The 24,647-nt window shown below is 36.3% G+C and overlaps 1 protein-coding gene across 3 annotated transcripts; it reads left to right on the forward strand.

Annotated features, from left to right (window-relative positions):
* The first annotated feature begins 16,185 nt into the window (after positions 1–16,185).
* On the forward strand, positions 16,186–20,315 carry LOC113340055 (eukaryotic translation initiation factor-like). Of its 3 annotated transcripts, none has more exons than XM_026585268.1 (4): positions 16,186–16,321; positions 16,945–18,509; positions 19,061–19,642; positions 19,751–20,315. In XM_026585268.1, the coding sequence occupies exons 2-4, from the start codon at positions 18,483–18,485 to the stop codon at positions 19,985–19,987; spliced, it is 846 nt and encodes a 281-aa protein (XP_026441053.1). In that variant the 5' UTR covers positions 16,186–16,321; positions 16,945–18,482; the 3' UTR covers positions 19,988–20,315. The 3 variants fall into 2 exon arrangements, 2 of the variants coding, with proteins under 2 accessions (XP_026441053.1, XP_026441052.1); XM_026585267.1 differs by having other exon boundaries at positions 19,061–20,315.
* The last annotated feature ends 4,332 nt before the right edge of the window (positions 20,316–24,647 follow it).

The raw sequence follows: 24,647 nt of genomic DNA on the forward strand, positions 1-24,647 counted from the left end.
CTTCCTGATTTTTCCGATCCCCTTTCCTCTTGTTGGAGACGGGGTATTTATAAGGTTAGAATGTGAGACCCATCTCTGAAGGCCGTTGGAACCTTATCTTCTTGTGTCCTTGCGTCTATCACGCAGAGGTCTGCGTTTGCCCCTTGATCCCGCAGAGGCATCCTCGCTCGTTCCACAGGTTGATCGACACGTACACTGCTCAGAGTGTTTATTGTGGGTAGTTGAGGGGTCTGCTCGTGTCAGACAAGTGTCTTCTGCCCCTGTCACGTCCGTGTCAGCTAACTTTCTCTCCACCGTTGATCTTAGCTTCTCTTTTGGGGATAAGATAAAGTAGCTCCTCGGGGTTTATTTGGTGTTTCGTAGCGCATCATGTTTTGAAGTTTTGGCCTGCATGCTTTCCACGTATCTTTTTATGTACACGTGTCTGATAGTGAGATATATGTGTACACAATTTACCCCTTTTCTTCGGGCTTGAATGTCTAATGGGTGCCTTGAAGAAAAACTATCGTCGCATATTCTTCTCACTCCTAATAACTTCTCCTAGATACTTGGGCACGTCTTTTATTCGTGCATTCGGATCCCTTCGTGGTTCGTGTGTTCACAAATGTCTACTTGTATATGTTGATGACTTGAGTTCGAAAGTAGCACCAAAATTCTTCATTGAATAATAAATTGAATTACAAGAAACAGAATTTAAACCATGCTGGCGACAACCGCACTTTTAAGGTCAGACCTACAAAGAGGACAGGTAATGTTTGTAATAAACCAAGTACCAACACAATGAGAATGGTAGACATGCTTGCATGGTAATAATGTCAGCTTATCTTTATCCCGGAACTCAACTAAACAAATAGCACATTCCTTTTTTTTTTCTGTTCCTGCTGTATGAGTATGATTCTTTTTCTGAAAATCAGAGTAGACCAATACTGGAAACATTTTCAGCGCAGCAGCTGATTGCTTAAGTCCTTGGGTGGCAGCAGCAGCAGCTGATTGATCAAGTCCTAGTGTGGCAGCAGCATCACGTCTATCAAGGTAAAACATGAATTTGACGAATAAAAACCAAAAAAGAAAACTTGACGAGGCTACAACCAAAAAAATAACGACAGACGAGAAAACGTCGGATTTGACAATACTTTTTTTGGTGTTCTTGTGAACATGGCCGTCGCTTTGTGCATAATTGTACGGTGGTGTTACTAGTAGTACTAGGAATAGGAGTAGTATTACTAAGTTGATACTCTTTGTGAACGTCATGATGATTTTCTCCTTCGTCTTCTTTGGTTTTTGATGTGATTATATTAACTGATTCTTTAGAGAAACTGAAAGAGAGTTCATGCTTAACAGAGCAGGCATGAGATGGAGAACTGATGTGTGGCTTATATGTAAGCGAAAACAGTGGACGAATCCGGTTAGGAATTTGCTTAGAAAAATAAAGAGAATCCGGTTAGGAAAGGAGAATTTTTTTTGGTACATGCATGTAGAACAAAGTCGTGCAATGTTAGTTTGGTAGGAACTCGAATTTTTCTTTTTAACTAGTCTACTGGGCAGACCTACGAGGGCAGACCTACGAGGGGCTTGGCTATTAGTGTGAGTGCTGGTAAATAGTATTTTATTAGCCTACCTGGATCCGTGCCTACTTTAACTATATAAATTCGGAGAACAATGACATCTTTTGCTTCAAAAGAGTTACATTCTTATTTGTATTTTAAAAGCACAAAATTCAAAAAGACCAAAACACAAAATTTCTGGGTGAAATAGATTCTTAGCTTTTGATACTGTTTATATAGCCAAACATCAGAAATATACTGTTTATATAGCCAATTTGGATATTTGGCCCAGGAAAATTAAAATAAAAAAATATGTCTTACCTAAAATACCCCTAACCTTCTAAACTCTTCTTTTCAAAGAGAATTTATTTCTCTTTTCAAAACCTCCCCGTCCCGGCAGAGCTCGTTTATTCCTCACCTGCAGAATTCGATCAAAGTTTCAGAGCTCGTGTCTTTTTCAGATCTGATTGATCAATCATGGTGATTAATGATTGTTGAATAGTTTGTTGAATCGAAGTTTCAATTGGAGTTTCAACTGTTGAATCGAAGTTTCATCTAATAGCGTCGAACGGTAAATTTAAATTGAAATAATTTTAATTTGGTTTTTGTCCAATTGAAGTTTCTCTGTCGATTTTGAAGTAATTTTTAGTTGTTGATGATTTTTTATGAATTTGAAGATTAATCTTTGTTAATTTTTGATTTTAGTTGTTGATTTGGAATATCCAGGGTTTAGTTGATTATGTGACATTATTTGGGTTTGTCTCGAATCATGTTTTTTAGAGTTTAATAATCTTATTTTCAATGCAATATACACAGATGCAAACCAATTTTGGGTTTAGGTTATTATTAGGATTTCTCCTTTACGTTACACAACCACAGAGATGTTATTGAAAGACCTAGAGATGTTATTATGAGCAATTGGAATCAAAAATACCTTACACAACCACAGATTATGCATGCAGTTGTTGATGCTTATGTTACTTTCAATATTGGTGATGAACTCTGGATTGATTGATTGATTCTTGTTTTTTTGGGTATTTACTGATGATAACTTGGTTGAGTGTTAGATGCTTAAGGGAAATAGAACTTTGCTAGTAAGTACATAGTAACTTGCTGAAGGAGAAAGTATTATATGGAACTGTTTAGAGCAGTACTCGTAGTCGTAGAAGTACATAGTAATTTATGACAGCTTCTTTGGTGGTACATTGTGCTAAAATGGTACTTTGATGGTACACAGATGCAAACCATTTTTGGTTTTAGTTAATTTATAGGGCATTGTACACAGATGTTCGTTTATTCGTGATGAGCAAATCTGGATTCCAGGGAGGAGAACATCTGCGTTAGGAGATGTTGCTGTAGCGAGATTATAATGGTTGTTGAGAGAGTGGAAGAGATGTTGGAGTATGGGTTGTATGAACGCAGTAAGATGTTATGCAGTTAAACAATGTTTGTATTTTAACTGCATAAGCAGTTATGCATAATAAGTTATGCAGTTCACCATGTTTGCTTTTACTACATAACCAGTTATGCATAATAAGCTACGCAGTTCAGCATAGTTGCTTTTACTGCATAAGCAGTTATGCATAATAAGCTACGCAGTTATGCATAGTTGCTTTTACTGCATAACCAGTTATGCATAACAAGTTACGCAGTTATGCATAGCTGCTCTTACTGCATAAGAAGTTATGCATAACGTTATGCATAGCTGTTTTTACTGCATAACAAGTTATGCAGATACTCTAAATAATGCATAACAAATCATGCAGTTAATTTTGGATCTGCCTAAGATGTTATGCAGGATAGATATGATTTGATTTTTTAAATTTGATCTTTGCTGTTGTTGATTTGATATTTTAATTTTGAATACATCCAGATTCATTTATATTTGTTTTATATATTCCCTGTAGATGGATCGTCATTTTCTCTGTGTGGTTATCCGGGGTACCGATGCGTGTCCATACCAAGTTACTACGAAGTCAACAGTTGATGAGTTGAAGGCGCATGTCTGTTCTTATTGGAATAGCATTTTACCAGACTCAATTCAGTTTGTATTTGAGTATGAGGGGAGAAGCAATGTTGTTGACAGTGATGTGAAGCTCTGTTCTTTCTTGTCAATGTGTATTGTTAACCAGTTGTCTTTCTTGGAGCTTTGTTTATTTGAACGTGTTCCTCTTCGTGCTCCTGATTTTGTTCGTGAACCTACTACGAGCGAGTTTAGTTTAGCACCAGACCTAGCAGAGCTCAGTTGGTTAATCCTTGTCATCTTCCGAGTAGCAGTAGAATGAGCGAGTTTCGTTTAGCACCAGATCCTAGCAGAGCTCAGTTGGTTAATCCTTGTCATCTTCCGAGTAGCAGTAGAATGAGTGAGTTTCATTTAGCACCAGATCCTAGAAGAGCTCAGTTGGTTAATCCTTGTCATCTTCCGAGCAGCAGTAAAGTTACTCCTACACCTACAATGACGGAGTTGCTTTTAGCTCAGTCACCTTTTCCTTCCTCTCAAGAGCTTGTTTCTTCTCAAGATATCCCCATGTCTCAAGAACGTACATACAATGGAAAGTTGGCAATTAAAAGATCTTGCAAGGCGGCTGAATGGGAGTTTATTATAAAAGGTGTTGGTCAATATTTTTATGGAGGACGAGATGAAGCTCGTCTTGTTGTTGAGAAATATAACCATTTTTTTGGTCGCAGGGTGAGAGTCGTCTTCTTTTATTTTTGATGCAACTTTCCTAACTGGAAAATTTAGGGGTTGTCTTATGGCAGCTACCGGGAAGAATGCGAATAATGGTACGTCTTCTTTTATTTTTGATGTCATAATTTTTTTTTATGTCAGATTATCACTGGATGAAACCGGTTTCATCCTTAACTGGTGAAGTCAGACTAAAGAATGAAACTAGTTTCATTCTGTATAATAGCAGTTTCAGCCAGTTTGATATGATTTTTTCTTTTTGTGTTTGTTTTGTTTCTATAGGAATATTTCCTCTGGCATATGGTATCGTATCATCTGAAACTGTTGAGAATTGGCATTGGTTCTTGAAGAAACTAGAATCTATCTTGGGTCCTCGTGTACTAACTTTTATTTCGGATCGCCATGAGGGTTTGATCCAAGGGATTCGTGATGTTTTCCCAACTTTCTATCATGCTTGGTGTTACTAGCATTTGAAGAATAATGTCCGCAGTAAGACCAACAAGAAAAAGGGAGAGCTCTTGGTGTAGCATTGGGATTGACCTTGACAATGCCTAACAGTAATGCTGTCAATGTTGGATCTGCATAAGATGTTATGCATTAAAACAATAAGTGACGCAGGGAATGCTTAACAAAAACAATAACAATAACACTTCTTATATGCATAACAAGTTATGCAGATACTCTAAACAATGCATAACAGGTCATGCAATTATTTTTGGATCTGCATAAGATGTTATGCAGTTAAACAATGTTCGTATTTTATGCAGTTAATCAAGTTATGCATAATAAGTTATGCAGTTCTGCATGTTTGCTTTCATATGCTTGAAATATACATTCATTCTTAAGGTTCATAAAACAAGTACCTCTAAGATTGAAATATGCTTCTTGAGCATTGCTTTCTTCATTGCTTCAAAGTCCCACCTTACAACTCTTGGTGTAGCATTGGGATTGACCTTGACAATGTCTGATGATGATATCTCAGCTATGTACTGCATAACTAGTTATGCACATTTTCTTTGTACTGCATAACTAGTTATGCACATTTTTTTGTACTGCATAACTGGTTATGCACATTTATTTTTGTGCCACATAACAAGTTATGCACATTTTTTTTGTACTGCATAACTTGTTATGCACATTTTCTGTGTACTGCATAACTAGTTATGCATATTTTTTTTGCATATTTTTGTACTGCATAACTTGTTATGCACTTTATCACATTGCGAAGGAGCTGATTGAGAGATTCAATTTACTCAGCAAAGATAATCTGAAATTCAAGCTCAGGTTCGTTCGTTTTATCTTTGATTCTAATCTTGTTTAACTTTGATTCTGATCTTGTGTAATCTTGATTCGATTCTAGGTTTTAGTTTCTTTAAGATTATGATCTATTATTTTAAGTTACAGAGTTTAGTTTAGGTTTTCGAATGGATTTTTAGATATTTTAAGCTTGTTTTTGAATTTACGATCAATGCAGATCTTTTCGATTCAATCTTTTAGTTTCGATTTCACAGAGTTCCAACTCCATTGCACTGTACTCATCTCTAAAGTTCTCCTAAAACTGCAACATGATTTAATAACACTCATAAGGGAAGGCATAACTTTATATGCATAACAGGTTATGCAGATACTCTAAACAATGCATAACTTGTCATGCAGTCAATGTTGGATCTGCATAAGATGTTATGCAGTTGAACAATGTGTGATGCAGGGTATGCTTAACCAATATAATAAGGCTTTTTATATGCATAACAAGTCATGCAGATACTCTAAATAATGCATAAAAGGTCATGCAGTTATTTTTGGATCTGCATAAGATGTTACGCAGTTAAACAATGTTTGTATTTTAACTGCATAAGCAGTTATGCATAATAAGTTATGCAGTTCACCATGTTTGCTTTTACTGCATAACCAGTTATGCATAATAAGCTACGCAGTTCAGCATAGTTGCTTTTACTGCATAAGCAGTTATGCATAATAAGCTACGGAGTTATGCATAGTTGCTTTTACTGCATAACCAGTTATGCATAACAAGTTACGCAGTTATGCATAGCTGCTCTTACTGCATAAGCAGTTATGCATAACGTTATGCATAGCTGTTTTTACTGCATAACCAGTTATGCATAACAAGTTATGCAGATACTCTAAACAATGCATAACCAGTGTCTAGAAGATATTGGAAGTTGGTCGACAATTGTTGTTTGATCAACAAGTTTTGAGGTTTCCTAACTTAGGTAGGATTCCTAGTTTAGATGAGTTTAAAAGTCATAGTCTTATTTTTTTTCCCAGCAAGTTTACACTCCTGTAAAAGGAGGAGAATTTTAGGCTAAAGAGTTAGAGAAGAACTCGGAGAGAAGACAGCCAGATTATGGTTTGTAATAGAGTTTTCTTTCGCAGTTATAAAGAAGAAGAAGTTAGTTGAATCATTCGTATTCTTTTTTTTGTGCTCTAATATTTTCTTTGTGTTCTCTCTAACTTCATGCTAAGCAATACTGACTCTAGGTACCACTAATCGATTACGTATCAGCTTTATGTTTAACTTAATCTATCTTTGTGGAATCCATCATTAAAGGGGGGAACTAGAAGTTGTAGCTAGGATCAACTCTTCATACCCAACACTAAGTAAACCCCGTAATGAAACTCATCTCTTAGATTTTTTCTACTCGCAAGTATTTTTTTCTTTCAAATTGGTTTGACGGTTTGTTTACTTATTAATGCTTCTCAGGTGATGAGATCACGTACCATTCTTTTGATTTAGTTCAGGATGATACACGTAATTTATACCAACAAGAGATTCTAAACTTAATGTCTTCTGGAGGTTTGCGGCCCCATATCTTAGTGTTGAAGTTGGGTTCATCGATAATGCATCTACGAAACATTCATCCGAAAAATGGGTTGTGTAACGGCACATGACTGATTTGCAAAGGGTTTCACAGGCACTTGTAGATGCTAAAATAGTTACAGGGGATTATGCAGGAAACAGAATTTTCATTCCAAGAATTCCATTAAAACCTCCAGAAAATATAAAGTTTTCGTTCACATTAATCAAAAAGCAATGCCGATTCGGTTGACCTTTGCACTTACAATCAACAAGGAGCAAGTACAAACCATTCCAAATGTAAGAATTTATTTACCAGAAGATGTTTTCCGCCACGGATAACTCTATTTTGCTTTTTCAAGGGTTTCTTGAAACTTAAAAAAAATAAAAAAAAACTTAAAATTGTTGTCAGAAAAATGAAAAAAAAATACTTACGGGGTTTACTCAATAAATATTTTTGTAGATTTGTATAGATTTAAAAAGAGCCATGAAAAATAATAATTTTTGGAGAGTTCTAAAGAGTTGGAAAAATACTTGCAGAGTTTTGTAGAGTTTGCTTAATTCTTGTAGAGATTTATAGAGTTCTAAGAAGTTGTGAAAACAAGATTTCTATAGAATTGTATAGCAATCAAACATGACAAATCTTGAGATTTGTAGAGTTCTACAAAATTTATCCTATCAAAAAAAATTCTTGAGAAGCGTTGATTGCAAATTATATTGAGTGGCAATCATAATCTGAAACACTTTGGCCATCAATGGAAATTTTCATTTCAATAAATAACAAAATAAAAAAAGTTTGATCGTATCATATGATATATATATATATTCATTTAGGATATAATTCAAAAAAAATAAAAATAAAATAATGGATCTAGAATATGCATGCAAGCGCTTGCATCAACTTGAAATATAATATAATATAAAAAAAAGATAAAATTTTAAACTTTTTTAGAAGTCTCCCAAAATCTTTCATATTTTGCAAGACTTTCACTAAGGCAAATATATACATAAATGTCATTCAAAGTCTGAAAAATTGGTAAGTACGCAAAGTCTTTAAATTTTCTTGGTTATAACGAGTAACACAAACTTTGAACGAGAGTTTACAAGTATATAACGAGTAGATTATATTTACAAGGAGTTTTCTAAATATACACCCAATAATACAATACTTTGAAAATCTATTAAAGTTTCTGAAAATCACAAAAAACATTTGTTGAGTAAACCCCTGTTAATATTTTCAAAAGCATCACCTGGGACCCCAACCCAATAATATGAGTAGTCCAGGTAACAAAAGGATTTGTTCAAAACATTCACATATATATGAATATAGACTCATTAATCAAAACATGCATTAACTTGTTACTTGATTTCCGGTCCTAAGAGCAACTGCAGTGGTGCGATCAAAACCAAAGATCAAAGATCAAAAAAAAGACCAAAATTTGGGTTTAGTCCGTGGTGTGACGCAACGGTACATGATTAAAATTTCGTCAGGCGGACTTTAAAAGTCCGCCCCATTAAAATTCCATCAGGCGGACTTTAAAAGTCCGCCCCATCCTTTGCAAATTTTAACAGGCGGACTTTAAAAGTCCGCCTCATTAAAATTCCATCGGGCGGACTTTAAAAGTCCGCCCCATTCTTTGCAAATTTTAACAGGCGGACTTTAAAAGTCCGTCTCATTCCTTTTTTTTTTTATTTAATTAAAATTTCATCGGGCGTAATTTAAATCTCCGCCCGTTAACAAGCGTACTTTAAATTTACGCCCAGCATCAAGCGTACTTTAAATTTACGCCCGACTATATTAGAATTTGGGATTTGGTCGCGACCATATTTGGTCTGGAATTTGATCTTTGGTCCAAATTTGATCTTTACTCCGTCCCACTGTGTTAGGATCTCATCCCATAAATTTGGTTATACTCGCCCATTGTGGATGCTCTAACAGAATATTTTGTCTTAAACAAATTTTACCAATAAAATCAGTAGATAAGTTTAGATTCTCAGGTTTTTTGATGGCACATAATCGAAGAACTAGTAAATAGCATCTATGTAAATATAACTAGAAACTTTAGCACTTACAGTAATAGTAACTTTACCCTCATAAACATTTCCTTCATGATTCCCTGGACTGTGCTTTCCACTCCGGCGATGAAAGTTTCCGCCAAAAACTTACCCTGCAAAATAGGGTATTAGAATTGGTCTCTGAATCGAATCAATTGGCACCGAACTACAATGCCTAGATAACAACTGAAGAAACAAGAAATAAAAAGTTGAAAATTGACGTTCAAAAACCAATCAGGAAACCATTTTATAATAACATCCCTACCATTTTTCTCTGAAAACAAATTTTCACTCTTCTATTCATCTCGCTCAATCAGTTACATCCAAGACATTTATAGCAACCTCACAATCTTGCACTGCTCAATCAGTTACATCCAAGACCTTTACAACGACCTCATAATCTTGACTTCACAATCTTAACCAAGGTTCGAAAAACGGGTCACGGCCCAGGTCACAGGTACTAGGCGTGACCGTTATAACGTGTTTTGACGGGTGTGAGCATGTTTTGGGTCAAAAACGCGTTATATAGGAATAAAACACGTTTTTTTGACGTTTTTTTAAAATAACGGGTGTGATAACGGTTAAATAAGAAAAATAAATAATTTGTGATCTGAATTTCCTATGTAACGGTAATTACAGCTGTGAAAACGGTTACAACGGGTCTAAATAACGTTGTTACTACGTTTTTTCATTTTTTTTGGTTTAATTTATTTATTTGATTTTTTATTTATTTATTTATGGGTTTTTAACATACAAATTTATGGATATCTAGTAAAATTCACAACCCTAAGTCTATGACTTATAACAATGCATTGTAGTTATCGTCTACCGACAATATTTATACACGCATACTATCACTATCCACTTGATATGTTCAAGTTGTCACTCGAATAGTTCAATGCATTCCCCAATATTTCAATAATGCATATTCAGATTCAAAAGCAGTCAAAACTTTGTTGTCAAATAATACTCCTAGGCTCTTAGCTACTTGCTACAAGACTAACCAACAAGGAATGCAACAGGAAGAGAGTCAGAGACTAGCTAGAGAAAAAGAGAGTGAGAGAGGGAAGTCAGGGAGTCGATTTATCTTTTTCTTTTGTATTTGGAGGTGTGTACAGTATATGCTACATGTGGTCTGTACTTTAGAGTTCAGACTCAAAAGTTAAAGAAATAAAACAAAAAAAAGTAAAAAGAGTAGTTGGTTTCATGATCAAAGACATAGCTAGCCTGTGCTTATATACGCATGCAACGAGATTCCAAATGTTTCAAGAATATTTCGATTTGCTAGCTATTATGTCTTCTTGCCCAAAGGAATGCTTTAAAATGACAAGAAGAGAATTGAAATGAAATCAATACCTCTGGTTCTCTGGTTCTCTGCTTCTTGCTCAAAGGAATGCTTTACATTTTGAATTTCTCAAATACAAGTTTAAGAGGTAATATTAATTATTTTTTGTAGATTTTTCATTCAATTAGAGATATAATTTATTAATACGTTATTAATTTATTTATTATCGTTTTTTTCTTTCATGATGTTAGAGTAGTGAATATAGATGTTTGAGAAATATCGATGTTTTTTTCTTTCGTGATGTTTGAGAAATATTTAAGAAATGTTAAGTGAAGAAATGTTTCATTCTATTAACGTATATTTACTTAATAAATGTTTCATTTTTATCTAAGAAATGTTTTAAGAAATATAGATTTTTTGTTCATTTTATTATCATTTATTTAAGAAATGTTTTAATAAATGTTAATATTCATAATTAAATAGTCCATCAACTTGAATCAGTTGACACGTAAAAAATCATTGTTTCTTTATAAAAAAAAATGGCATGATGAATTGATGTATGGTATGTTTGTATTCCTGTTCTCAATCATGAAAAAATGAGAGGCTACACGATCCTTAATTTCAACTTTTAATATTCACGTTGAGTAAATGACGAATGCAACTTGTGATTTCTAATTATAATGCTACTCTAACCATTTTTATATTGATGGAATATGTCCACTTAACTTGTATTTATATATGTCACTTATTGCTATGTGAAATTTCCTACTTACAAAATATAATGGAAGGATCAACATCTGCAAAACGAGATGTTTTTCATGCATATTGTACTGTAATGAGTGATGGTAAAAAGTTGAAGTGTAATTTTTGTGAAAAAGAAGTGTCTGCGGGAATTTCGCGTTTCAAAATGCATTTGGCACAACAAAGAGGTACAATTACTCCCTGCATGCATGTGCCACCTGAGATTAAAAATTTAGCAAAAGTATGGGTGCAAGACAGAAACAAAGAAAAACGGCAACGAGTACCAGAAACTGAATATGAAGATACAAAAATTCAAGATATGTATGAAAATGAACCGTGGAACCCTGTGCATGATATAGATGAAGAAGAACAAGCGCCGGTAACACAAAATAAAATGGGCGGGTTATCGAAGTTGAAGAACCTTTTTGGACGAAAAAGTAAGAATACTAATGCCGGAGAAGGTACATCACAGCGTCCACTGGCCTCTATGGACATACCTAGTTCTTCAATGCGTACACCACACCAAGCACCTAGGATGTCTGTAGATATGGGAGGACAATACAATACTAATAGGGATTCTCAACCTAGCATGGCGAATTTTGGGAGAAGTAAAACATGTCGGGAAAAAGTTGATTCTTCTGTTGGACGTTTTTTCTATTCTAATGATATTCCCTTCAATGTGGCCAACTCAACTCAGTACCACGAGGCATTCAATGCAGTTGCAAATTTCGGAAAATCATACAGAGCTCCGTCTTTCTATAAGTTATCGAACCCATTATTAAGGCAGGAAAAACAAAGGATTCAGAAGGATGTGGTGTCGGTCCAACGAAATTATTGGAGAGAGTATGGGTGTACACTCATGTCAGATGGTTGGAAAAACAAAAATAACCATACGATTGTAAACTTCTTAGTTTACAGTGGCCATGTGACAACATTTTTGAAAAGCGTTGACATCGAGCATAATCGGTTGACAGCAGAGTATTTGATGAGTTTGTTCAGACCGGTTATAGAAGATATTGGTCCGACAAATATTGTTCAAATAGTAACTGATCAAGGATCCCAATTCAAAGCCGCAGGTAACTATTACAACTTAATTTAATTACAATTGTTTATTTTTATATATTATTAATTCATTTCTCATTTTTGGGTACCTTGTGCAGCTCATGTGTTGGATTTAATGTTGGAAGATACTGAAAAGTTCCCCTTTGTTAAAGGTGTGATTTCAGAAGCTAGAAAAATCAGTAAATTTATTTATAATCATGGTTGGGTTCTTGCTAGATTCAGACAACATTCTGGGGGACGCAATCTATTGCGCCCTGGCTTAACAAGGTTTGCGACAAATTTTATCGCAATCAAAAGTATCATTGATCAACGTAATGCAATCGAGAGTCTTTTTGTAGACCAAAAATTTGTGAACTCGCCAGAAGGAAAAACTCGTACGGCTAAAGATGTGAAAAACATTATTTTGAATGAGATGTTTTGGCACACATGCCAAAATGCATGCATGATGCTTGGTCCTTTATTGAAAATGATCCGTTTCTTGGATCAGATAAACCTACCATGGGTTATTTGTTTCATGCACTTGCTACATGTGTGGAAACTATAGAAAGGGGTTTGGGTAAAACTCGAAATAATTATATTATAGGTGTGATTAACCGACGATGGAAAGATCAGTTGAGTTCTCCTCTTCATGCTGCAGCGCATTTTCTGAATCCATATTATATCTACAACCCAGCAGCCAATCTCATCAACAATGAAATTTCTCAGCCCCAAATTTGTCTTAGTGAAATTATATCAAAAATGATTAGTAGCCCTCAAGAACAAGCGACATGCATGCTAGAGGTGTGAATTTTTATTAACAATTGATTTCGTAATTATATGAATTTCTATTCACAGTTTTTGATATTTTTAGGCGGGAAGAATGCAAATGATGCAAGGCCAATTTGCATCACCATCAGCAAGATTGGCTGCTCTGCAAGGTGATCCTGTAAGATGGTGGTTGTCATACGGTGCTCAGTTTCCATCACTCCAGAGGATCGCGGTAAAGATACTAAGCCAGACAAACACATCGTCTGGATCCGAGAGGAATTGGAGTGTGTTTGAAAGAATTCACACCAAACTACGCAACCATTTAGTTTCGTCAAGAATAAACGATTTGGTATATGTTCAGTACAATTTAAGATTGGAGCAGCAAAGAGTTCAAGGTAAAGCAAAGCGACAGAACATAGATGTCCACGATGTTCATAGCCTGCTGACAGATGAAAATATGCTTGATTGGATAGCAGGGGATGATGAAACACCAATTTTACCTCAGGAAGAACATTGGTTAAATGAATTGGAAGAGGAAGCAACTAATAATCCAGAGCCTCTCCCTCCACCATACGAATGGCATGATCCAGAAGTTGAAATCTCATATCAAAGGTTGCCAGTGAGTAACTTTGTTTATGACTTTGGTAACCTAACTTTTGGAGACAATACACAAGGTCATGAAAATGAAAATCCCATATACAATTATCATTACACTGAAGATCGTCCAGAAGAAGATACCCGAGGAATTAAGAAGAGTATAATTCCAATATTAATATCAATAATGAAGTAGATAATCGTAATGATAATGAGGAAGAAGACTATGGTTATGAAGATGACGATACTGTTAACTACGACAACCAAATGCATAACGCGAACCAATATGAGGCGGAGGAAGAGGAGGAGGAATCAACTGAGAATCGTCGAGAAAACAGAAAATACTTGAATAAGTCGAAAAAAAATGCCGGTACAAGTTGGTTTGTCTAAGTTTAAAATTTCAAGCACTACTGTCACTAGGTTACTTATTGTAAGTTTATAAAATTTGAAGTGTTTAATGATTATTTATGAAATTTTAGTTGTAAGTTTGAAATTAAAAATTGTATAAGAATTTCTCCAACTCAATTTTTTTCCTTAAAAACGGGTTTAACCGGTATGAAAACGGAAAATACGGTGTAAAAAACGTGTGTTAAAATGTTATTTAGAAGAAAAAAACTGAAATATTAATTTTAGAAAAACGGCAACCACAAGTGTGAAAACGGTTATAATGGGTCTAAATAACGCCATTTTTTCCTATTTATCGATGTTATTTAGGTAAGCGTGTTGGTGAGCCTCACGGACACGGTATATGGGCGTGAGCGTTATAACGGACGTTTTTTCGGAAAAAACAGCCGTTTTTCAAACCTTGATCTTATCTGCATCTTGTACTATAACATCCAAACTTTGTATCAAATCGATTCTACTCCTCTTTTTGCGTGATAACTACAAGGGAAAAAAAGAGTATTAGCCAATTTTACATGTTTGACTTACTATAGTATTAAAATGACAGAATTACAATACTTACTATAGTATTGACGCCAAATCTTTGGTTTGTTATTTGTACTTCTGCTCAAACTCTTCGTACTGGAAACAAAAATTTTAAACACGGGAAAAAATGAACGTGAAACTGTTTTTAAACAATACTGAGAAAAGGTAAAATCAGACAAAATATAATACCTTTTGTTTCTCTTCGTCATATAACTTCTTATATTTCAAATTAATCTTATCAGGATCATCTGAACGTGACGCACTGAGAGAGTTCGTCTCTGATTTTTTATTTCCGAGCTTACCCCATTGAGTCTTTAAAGCACCGGCAGTACGAGACACAAGAATAGGACCGAATACAGGATCCAACTTAATCTTAGTCCAACATCCCTCTCCACATTTCTCAACACCGTCTTTAAGATCTTGAAGTTCTTCTAACGTCCATGTCGCCATTCTTAACTACACAACACACATTTAATTATTAGCGACATCTTGAGACTAAGAATCTATGATTATTCAAAGTGACTTAGATAAGTCTTTAGGATTAGACCAAACAATACTACTTTCATATCAAGTTAGTTACTTTCGCTTCTTTGAGAAAGAACTCACGTTCCACTGTATCCATTTTGGTTTTTCATGTGTATTACACATATTTATATGGACACAAGAGATTTGCATGGAAATTAATCTTGTGAACTATTGTACAGATAGGATGCTTAAATCCTAACCAAATACGTTCATCGTTTCCTGATCATGCTTGATTAGTATATATCTATTCATCACCAAATCTTCTAAGAAGCAAGAATACTAATAATATTACTACCTCCCCTTGTAGTGAATAGGATGAATTGTTTAAGTTTCACTTTTTTTATCCTGCGAAAAGCAATATACGGCCAGATAATCAGTGAATCATCAACCAAAGTACGTGAAAAACAACCTTATTCCTACTGTGTCAATACTTTCTTTATCCATTAGTTTGTTCGCGTGTCTATGTTTGTCCACTAATTCGGGCCATGTAGAGATTGTTGGTCATTAACTAAATATCACTAAACAATGAGTATAATTTTGTTCAGAGAGACTGTGTGGAAAAACAAAATGGCCGTAGAATAAAGAGAAATGGAAGCAGCTTGAAGCTAATGAAGTAAGATTGTTAGGACTTGGAATATAAAGTAGATCACAAACAAAAGAAACGACACCAAGAAAATTATGAGACGATGACAACATGTCACTTTAACCCAACAAACCATCTGGCTAACAAAATGAGACACCGAGTGATGACATAAGTTTCCTGAAACATCTTCAACTGCTCAAATTCTTCAGTTGCAGCTTTTGAGTAATTCATTCCCAGAGTCTTGAAATTCAGTAAAAGTGTTTTGTTGTGCATATGCTTTCAGCTCCTCTCTGCTTATTGATTTCAGATATCTTAATCTATGTGTAACAAGTACTCTCTCTTGATCAGGGGACTTGTGTGTTTCTGGCAAGCAATACAGGACTGTTGTAATCCAAGTCCAATAGTGTATCAGAAAAATCAAGCATTGTCCTGATGGTGTCATTTACATCCTGGAAATTTTAATGATATCCATCTACTTTTCCCCCACCAGATATCAGCATCAGGTACAGTCATGTATGATGGGGTTGGACCAGTTTGGGTGGAATAAGTAATTCCTGTGTGATATTTTCTTGTCAGTTTACTTTGACTGAGAGTAGAAAAAGAAGAAGAGAGAGAGAGAGAGAGAGGAGAAAAATCAAATCATTTTTAATCAATCTTCTGTTCATCTTCTTCTCCCTTCAAATCCACCTTTTAATTGAAAATCCTCTGAAGCTCTAGATCTTCTCCGGTAATGGCAGACACCAATTCCATCTCAATTGTAAGCATTCTTTTTCTTTTTCTTCTTGTTCAGTTCTTTTCTGATTTGTTTCCAATCTCTGTAAAGCTCAAATTTAAGTTGGATTTGTTTTCAAACATCAAAATTTTTGATTTTCGTTTTCTAATAAACTCTCAGATTTCTTTGGTGGGACTTGCCATACTGTTAAAAATTATGATTTACATCTGTTTGTTGTTTGATAATGTGTTAATGTGTGATCTAATTTGGAATAGAGTAGACTGTAGAGTAAGTACCCTTTTGGGGTTGCTTTATTGGGTGTCTAGTTAGTGGATTTAGTGAGCTTTGTGTGCAGTAATTGTAATCTTGCTGTAGTAGTCCAAAGAAGAACTAGAGACTAGAGTACCACCCTTGATTATTTCTATTTGAAGGAAGGATTGCTCCTTGGTTCCACCATTCATTTACCTTGCATACCTTAAAGACACTAAGGATTTTCTAAATGCCTGCTACCTCCATAGAGCAGGAGTTATGCTTGAAGAACCCTTCTGTTGTATAAGTTGAAAATGTCCGTTTTTGTTTTCAACTGCTATATGTTTCTCTCATAGTTAGTTAGATTTTTGTATTGTACAAAAGCATTGAAAAGAATTAACAACTCATCTCTTTTGAAGGTTGAAGTTGGACCTGTTCCCCAACCTCCTTGTCTCAGAAAAGCTGAGGTTCCGTGGATGTCCACTCTCGGGAAGGAAAATCTGTCATATGAAGAATGTGTCTTGAGAAAAGTTAGAGGTATATTGAACAAGCTGACGGTGGAGAAATACAAACTTCTGAGAGGCCAGCTTATTCGTTCAGGGATCACAACCCCATACCTCTTACGCCAGGTTGCCTCCCTGATATTTAATAGGGCTGTGACAGAGCCAACATTTTGTCCGTTGTATGCTTTTTTATGTTCTGAGTTGTGTCAGTACCTCCCATCATTTCCTCCGGATGAGCCTGGAGGAAAAGAAGTCAGGTTCATGCGTATCCTCATGAAATATTGCCAGGAAGCTTTTGAAGGTGGAAATATGATGGCTGCAGAGAACAAGGAGCATATTATTGCTGGTGCATCTGATCAAGATTTTGAGTGCACATATCAAGAGAGAAGACGAAATCTTGGAAATATACAGTTTATTTGTGAGCTTTCAAAGCAGAAAAGAGTGTTTCTGAGGATTGTGCATTTCTTGCTTAAGCATTTGGTGGAACAAAATGTTGGTGTCGGGGTTAATGTTGAGGCGGTATGTTTGTTACTAAACACAGTTGGTAAGCAGTTAGATGAGTTCTCTAACGAGTCCCGTGTAGTCAATGATACTTACTTTGTACGTCTGGAAGAGATATTTGATACGCACACCGAATTGGAAACACGAGTGAAGTACATGCTCCAGGATGTTCTGGATCTCCGGTCAAATAATTGGGTCCATCCAAGACATAAAGTGAAAGCTAAGACCATTAGTGAGTTAATCCGTTGTTCTGCGGCAGAGGTTCTTGCGCGCCTCCGTCTAGGTGCAAGTACTACTACGAATATGACAATCCTGGTACAGGACGATTCAGCTCCCTGAGTTGACCAAGTTTCGACCATTTCTGATATAATGTTGATTCGGAAAATAATGTCGCTGGATTCGGTAGTGGCGATTTGGAGTTGTCATCAGCGACAACAGGTGATTAGTTCTGGCGCTGCATATGTGCGAGTGAATTTTTGTTTACTATATTTCTTTTTCATTACGGTGAACAACTTCTGTTATCTGATGACATTCTAGAGCTACTTGGTGGTCATAGTCTGGAGTTCACTTCTGACATTCTGCTACATGATTCTGTTAAGCATTGTTGTAATCCCAAGGACTGCAGTTGGATTAGCCTCCTTTTGAGTATGCAGCATGTGATCTAATGCAGTTGAGATGATTAATATTTAAAATAAAATTTCCAGAAGTTTTCTATTAGACATTCACAGTCTTGCTACTTTAGATAAGGTTGGGAGTGAATATTTGGGTGGAAATAGACTATTTCTTTGTCTTTACTCTTGAGAAGAGAATAAATTTCTTGTCGGTTTAAGTAAGGGTGAATCATAAGGATATCTGATTTTTTTTTTAATTCCCACTAGACACCCCTCACTTTCTCTTCATTTTCCTCCAATTCAACCTCTTTAACCCCCTGGAGCTCGAAATCTTCTCTGGTAATGGCAGACAGTACTTCTGTTTCAAAGGTATGTGTTTTGGCTCAGTATTTGTTTCATTTTTTTTCTTCTGATGTTTTGATTTCTATATCTATTTTCCTAGAGTTCTGAGTTCTGATATTGGTATAGGGTAAGAGTAAATGTCTGACTCTCGGATGATTAAAGGTTCAATTTGAGTGATAATCATTGCTACTTTTGTTTATTTTTGTCAACCGTTAGTCTGCCCGGTAGGGATTTTGTAGTGTGGTTCCACTGCAGTTTGCTGTTTGGCCCATAAGTCACCAACTCGAATAGATTAAGCCATTGGGGATTGTTAAGCGGCTGCCAAGACGAGTTAATTATTCTGATGTAGTCTGAAAAACCCTGTTAAGTACCTTGGAAAGGGAGATTTTGTTAAGATTTTGAATGCAAATCTGTTTTTCGTGTTTTATTTTTGTGCCTTACATTGATTAGGTTCATGGAGATGTTTATATTCAACGAACAATTGAAACATATGAAAAGATTTAAATCCAATTCAATAATTTATGCAGTTTATCGACTTTCTCTTCTAGAGTGGCAACTCATCATCTGTTTTCTCATAGGTACGTCTTGGACCTGTTCCTCCTCCTGGTCTCATGAAGGCTGAGGTTCCGTGGATGTCCACTGTGAGGAACGGAAACCTGCCATACGAAGAACGTGTATTGAGGAAAGTTAGAAGTATATTGAACAAGCTGACAGTTGAGAAATACTATATTCTGAGAACCCAACTTATTGATTCAGGGATCACTACGCCGTCTATCTTACAAGGGGTTACGTCTCTGATATTCAGCAAGGCTGTGATGGAGCCAACATTTTGTCCACTGTACGCTTTTCTGTGTTCTGAACTTTCTGTTTATCTCCCATCATTTCCTCCAGATGAGCCGCAAGGAAAACAAATCACTTTCATGCGTATCCTCTTAGATATTTGCCAGGCAACTTATGAATCAGCAAATTTGAAGGCAGGAGAGACCAGGCAACAGATTATGACTGGCGCCTCTGATGAAGATTTGGAGTATGGCTGCAGAGAGAAAAGGCGAAGTCTTGGAAATATACGATTCATTTGTGAGCTGTCGAAGCAGAGAAGAGCGGTTCTGACGATTGTTCGTCTCATTCTTAAGCATTTGGTGGAACAAGATGATGTTGAGGTGAATGTCGAGGCAGTATGTTTATTACTGAACACAGTTGGTAAGCAGTTGGATGAGTCCTCCAGCAAGTCACGTGTTACTAATGATGTTTATTTTGATCGTCTGAAGGACCTGCTGACAATACATCCTCAACTGGAAACACGGCTTAAGTTCATGATTTGTGATATTCTGGATCTTCGAGCTAACAATTGGGTCAACCCAAGGCACCCAAATCAGGTGCAAGACAAGGCCATCAATGAATTAATCCGTCCTTTGGAGGTACAAAAGAAACTCGGCCGCATCCGCTTTGCAGAAAGGACTACAGACTGGAAGAAATCTATATTCACGGAGATTTCACCTCGTTAACTGACCTTGCACCACCATCAGCGGTACAATAGAGATTGGGGAAAAGGAAACCAGGATTGATAATGACGGCTTAAGAATTTCCTTGCAGTCAGTGGCAACTAGTGATGCTGTTTCTGTTTGTTTTTTCGTTTACTGTTTTTTAGTTTTGATGAAGAACTTTCTACTGCGTCCTTCCCGTAGAACTTCTGCTTCTGTATTCTAAGTAACTGTTGTTGGGTGTGCACTTGTAAAGTTGTTTTATGATATGGTTGTGTTAGTTCAATGTAAAGTCTGGTCATATGAAAAATGTAATAAAATGAGAGATCTGACAAGAAGAAATTTCTTTGTATGCTCCTCATCTGAAATGCATTGTCAATGGAATCTTAAATCCTCTCTTCTTCATCTGGTATACACATAATTTTTACCTGTCTATTAGACACGCACAGTCCTGCAGTAATTTTGGGTGGAAATAAACTATTCCCTAGTTCTAGTTTTGGTATGTTTCCTAGTTTAGATGATAATTTTCCCTAAACAGACCTTATGTTCCGACGGTGTCTGTTTTATCCTTCTTCTTCTTGTTCTGATTATTTTGATTTCGATATCTGTTTTTCGTGGTGTTGTAATCATATATATATATATATATATAGACGATTAGTCTGCACTTTTAAGGGTTTTGTAGTGCAGGTTGCTGCTTGGCCCATAGGTCAGCACTTTCGAATATATTAAGCTACTAGATGTTCTTAAGCGGCTTCTCCCTTCACTGTCAGGATTAGTCTGGAAAACCCTGTTACATAATCTTGGAGACGGAAATTTTGTTACGAGTGAGTGACTAAAAAGAAGATTTAAGTGGCACAACTGGTCATATCTTTTCTCATAGGTACATGGCGGACCTGTTCCTCCTCCCGGTCTCATGAAGGCCGAGTCTCCGTGGATGTCCGCTGCTGCGAAGGAGGAAAGTCGGCCACATGAAGACGAAGAAGAACGTGTGTTGAGAAAAGTTAGAGGGATATTGAACAACCTGACAGAGGAGAAGTATGAAATTATGTAAACCAAACTTGTTGATTCAGGGATCACAACCCTGGCCATCTTGCAAGGCGTTGCGTCTCTGATTATTAACAAGGCTCTGAACTTGGCGACTCCCTCCCATCATTTCAGTCGCAAATAAAAGAAATCAAATTAATGCGTTTCCTCCTAGATGAGTGCCAGGCAGCTTTTGAATCAGAAAATAGGAAGGCAGGAGAGACAAGGCAGCAGACTATGGCTGGCGTGTCTGATCAAGATTCTGATAATGGATACAAAGAGAGAAGCGCGGTTCTGACGGTTGTTCGTCACATGCTTAAGCATTTGGTGGAACAAGATGATGTCAATGTGAATGTCGAGGCAGTATGTGTATTACTGAAAACAGTTGGTAAGCAGTTGGATGAGTCCTCTGACAAATCTTGTGGTATTAACGATCTTTTCTTCGATCGTCTGAAAGGCATGCTGGAAACACATCTCCAGTTGGAACCACGGCTGAAATACATGCTGCTTGATGTTATGGATCTTCGGGCAAACAACTGGGTCGATCCGAGACCTACTGTGAAAATTGATACCGTTTTTAAACCAATGCCTTCTTCAGGGATTGCCGGACAGCCTCGAGGTGAAGCAAGTAGGACTCGCATGAACATACCAGACTTTCTTGCCAGACTCCCTCCAGACGAAGCAAGAAGTAGTCGCATGAGAATGCTTATGAGCCGGTTCACTCCAGCAATGGCACCTAACTCATCCTTACATTCTCATCTTGCCCAGTGCCTCCCCACCAAGGTTTATTTTTGCAGACACCATTAGATGAATAGAGCTGTGTAATAGTTGGAAGTTGTTTTTTTATAGTGTGTTAGATTTATCCAGGTTTGCATCTGGTTTGGTTTACTTATTATATGAATGTCACTAGTTACAGATACGCAGAGAGGTACGTAACAGACCCACTCGTGTCTCCATTTTGTGCATCCCGTGTAACTTCTATATGAATCAGAGAATAAGTATTGTTATTAGTATTGTTAGGTGATTCTTTTTTTTTTTTTTTAGGATGGACAAATAGGTGTAAATGGGCTTTGAAATCACATAGTTTGGGAGCCAGCGTCTACAACACCCGTTCAATTTATTATGGATTTTAAATTTGGCATCTATACCCAATCCATCATCCATTGGATTTGCGTCCACGAATGGAGAAATGAGGGACCAGCCATACCTGTAAAACACCTAGGTCGCCATAAGAAAATTTCCCAAAGAAAAATATTGCACATGTTAACTGCTTCGGAAGTCAAAACATGCTAGACGTAAACATTTCTGAAAGCTCGTTCATATGTGTCCTAATCTAATGAGCCAATATGTCCAACGGATTTTCAGGGTCCCACCGGGCACAATCAGTTGGATTTTAAGAATCCCATCTGCATCCAACATATTGGCGAACACCCGGAAACCCACCCGCAAAAATACTGTTGGTGAAAAAGCGGGGGTCTAAAAACTACACCCAACAATTCGTTTGGTAATCTGAGAGGACTTACTCCAATATACTTTCAAGAGAATAAACTAGACAGTCAGACATTGAAGAGCGATATCTCTATTTCTCAATTCAACCCGCAATCAAACATATAAGAATTTGCGAGCCCGATTGAATAAAGAGAAATAACTTGAACGGTACCATAGACCAATGTTCAAGTGTCAATCAATTTATATCAACAACCAAAGGTTAGATTATCTAATTGATTGATCTTAACGCACAACCTGTGATATTTTCTATTATATAACAAAATATAATGCGGAAAAGAAATAACACATATACCAGAAGTTTTGTTAACGAGGAAACTGCAAATGCAGAAAAACCCTGGGACCAAGTCCAACTTTCAACACCACACTGTATTAAGCCGCTACCGACACTAGCCTACTACCAGTGAACTTCCGACTGGACTGTAGTTGAACCCTAATCAATCTCACACTGATTCAAGGTATAATGGCGCTCCTTACGTCTCTGATCCCAGCATGATACTACGCACTTGATTCCCTTAGCTGATCTCACCCACAACTAAGAGTTGCTACGACCCAAAGTCGAAGACTTGTTAAACAAATCTGTCTCACACAGAAAAGTCTATTGGAATAGATAAATCTGTCTCCCACAGAAATACCTATGAGTTTTGTTGCGTCTTTTGATAAATCAAGGTGCACAGGAACCAATTGATAAATCAGACCCATAATCCCAAAGAACAGCCTAGTATTATCAATCACCTCACAATAATCGTATGGAAGCGAAATAAGATATTGTGGAATCACAAACGATGAGACGAAGATGTTTGTGTCTACTTTTTATCTTGCTTATCGGGGAATAAATCTCGAGCCAATCTTAAAGAAGATAGTACTCAATACGATAGAAATGGAAAGATTAGATCACCCAACTACAATGAAAACAGTTGGGTTTGGCTTCATAATCCCAATGAAGTCTTCAAGTCGTTAACCTACAGGGTTCCGTGAAAAACCTAAAGTTAAAGGAGAATCTACTCTAGTTTATGCAACTAATATCACACAGAAGTATGGGGATTAAGTTTCCTAGTTACTAGAGTTCTCCTTTATACAGTTTTCAAATCAGCGTTTGCAATCTAAGTTACCTTGGTAACAAAGTATTCAATATTCACTGTTAGATGAAAACCTGATTAGATTCAAGCTAATATCTTTCAACCGTTAGATCGAACTTAACTTCTTATACACAAATGAAATGTACATTCATTTAGGTTTGAGTAACTGTACCTAAACGTGTACACCAAGTTGGCTCAACAATAATTGACCGAAGTTATCCATATGAACACACTCGTATCAAACTTGTTCATCTTAACCATAACTACTTCAAACGACTCAAATGAAACTAGTTAAAGAGTTGTTCAATTGTTATATTATCATAGAAGTATACAAGAACACAATAGAAGCAAAATCAGTTTGATTCACTCAAATCAATTCATGAACATTATAGCCACGGTTTGCAAAGATCGCATTCCTTATTATATAAATGTATTAGTTCATGTACACAACCGATTTTAGAACTTTAACCTTCAAGTATGCAAACGGGTACGCATACTTGAAATACCTGGACCAAGATTGGGTTTCGCCAGTATGCATACTGGTACGCATACTTCCAATCCTAGCAGAAAAACTCGGACATGAACCTCACGCCAGTATGCGTATGGGTGCACATACTTAGGTTCCCTGATTTCTCAAACCAATAGGTACGCATACGGGTATGCATACTATGGTTCCCGGACATGGATTGCATATGTGCAAGAGTGCACAACATGTCACAATCTAATAATGGTTAAGTGGTCTAAACTCTTATTTCAATCATTGAAACTTTCTTAGAGGATGACAATAGCCGTTTTCACACACTATTAGCATCAAATCAATTTTCAAGTTATTGAAATAATCATAACGAAACATTCCAAGTCTACACCAAATGATTGTATCACAGAAACTATGTAAGATGTTACTCGGAAATTTTCACATGATCATCTTTTTACTTTCGTCAAGAATATAAGATGAACTTGGTCGAAGCGAAAGCTTACCAACACATATTTCGAGAAATATGTAAGCGAGTTAAACTCAGCTCGAAGTATCAAATGTGCATAGTAGAAAACTATGTAGAACTACGACTTATGTTTCA

This window comes from Papaver somniferum, unplaced genomic scaffold (genome assembly GCF_003573695.1).
Source record: "Papaver somniferum cultivar HN1 unplaced genomic scaffold, ASM357369v1 unplaced-scaffold_21, whole genome shotgun sequence".
NCBI lineage: Eukaryota > Viridiplantae > Streptophyta > Magnoliopsida > Ranunculales > Papaveraceae > Papaver > Papaver somniferum.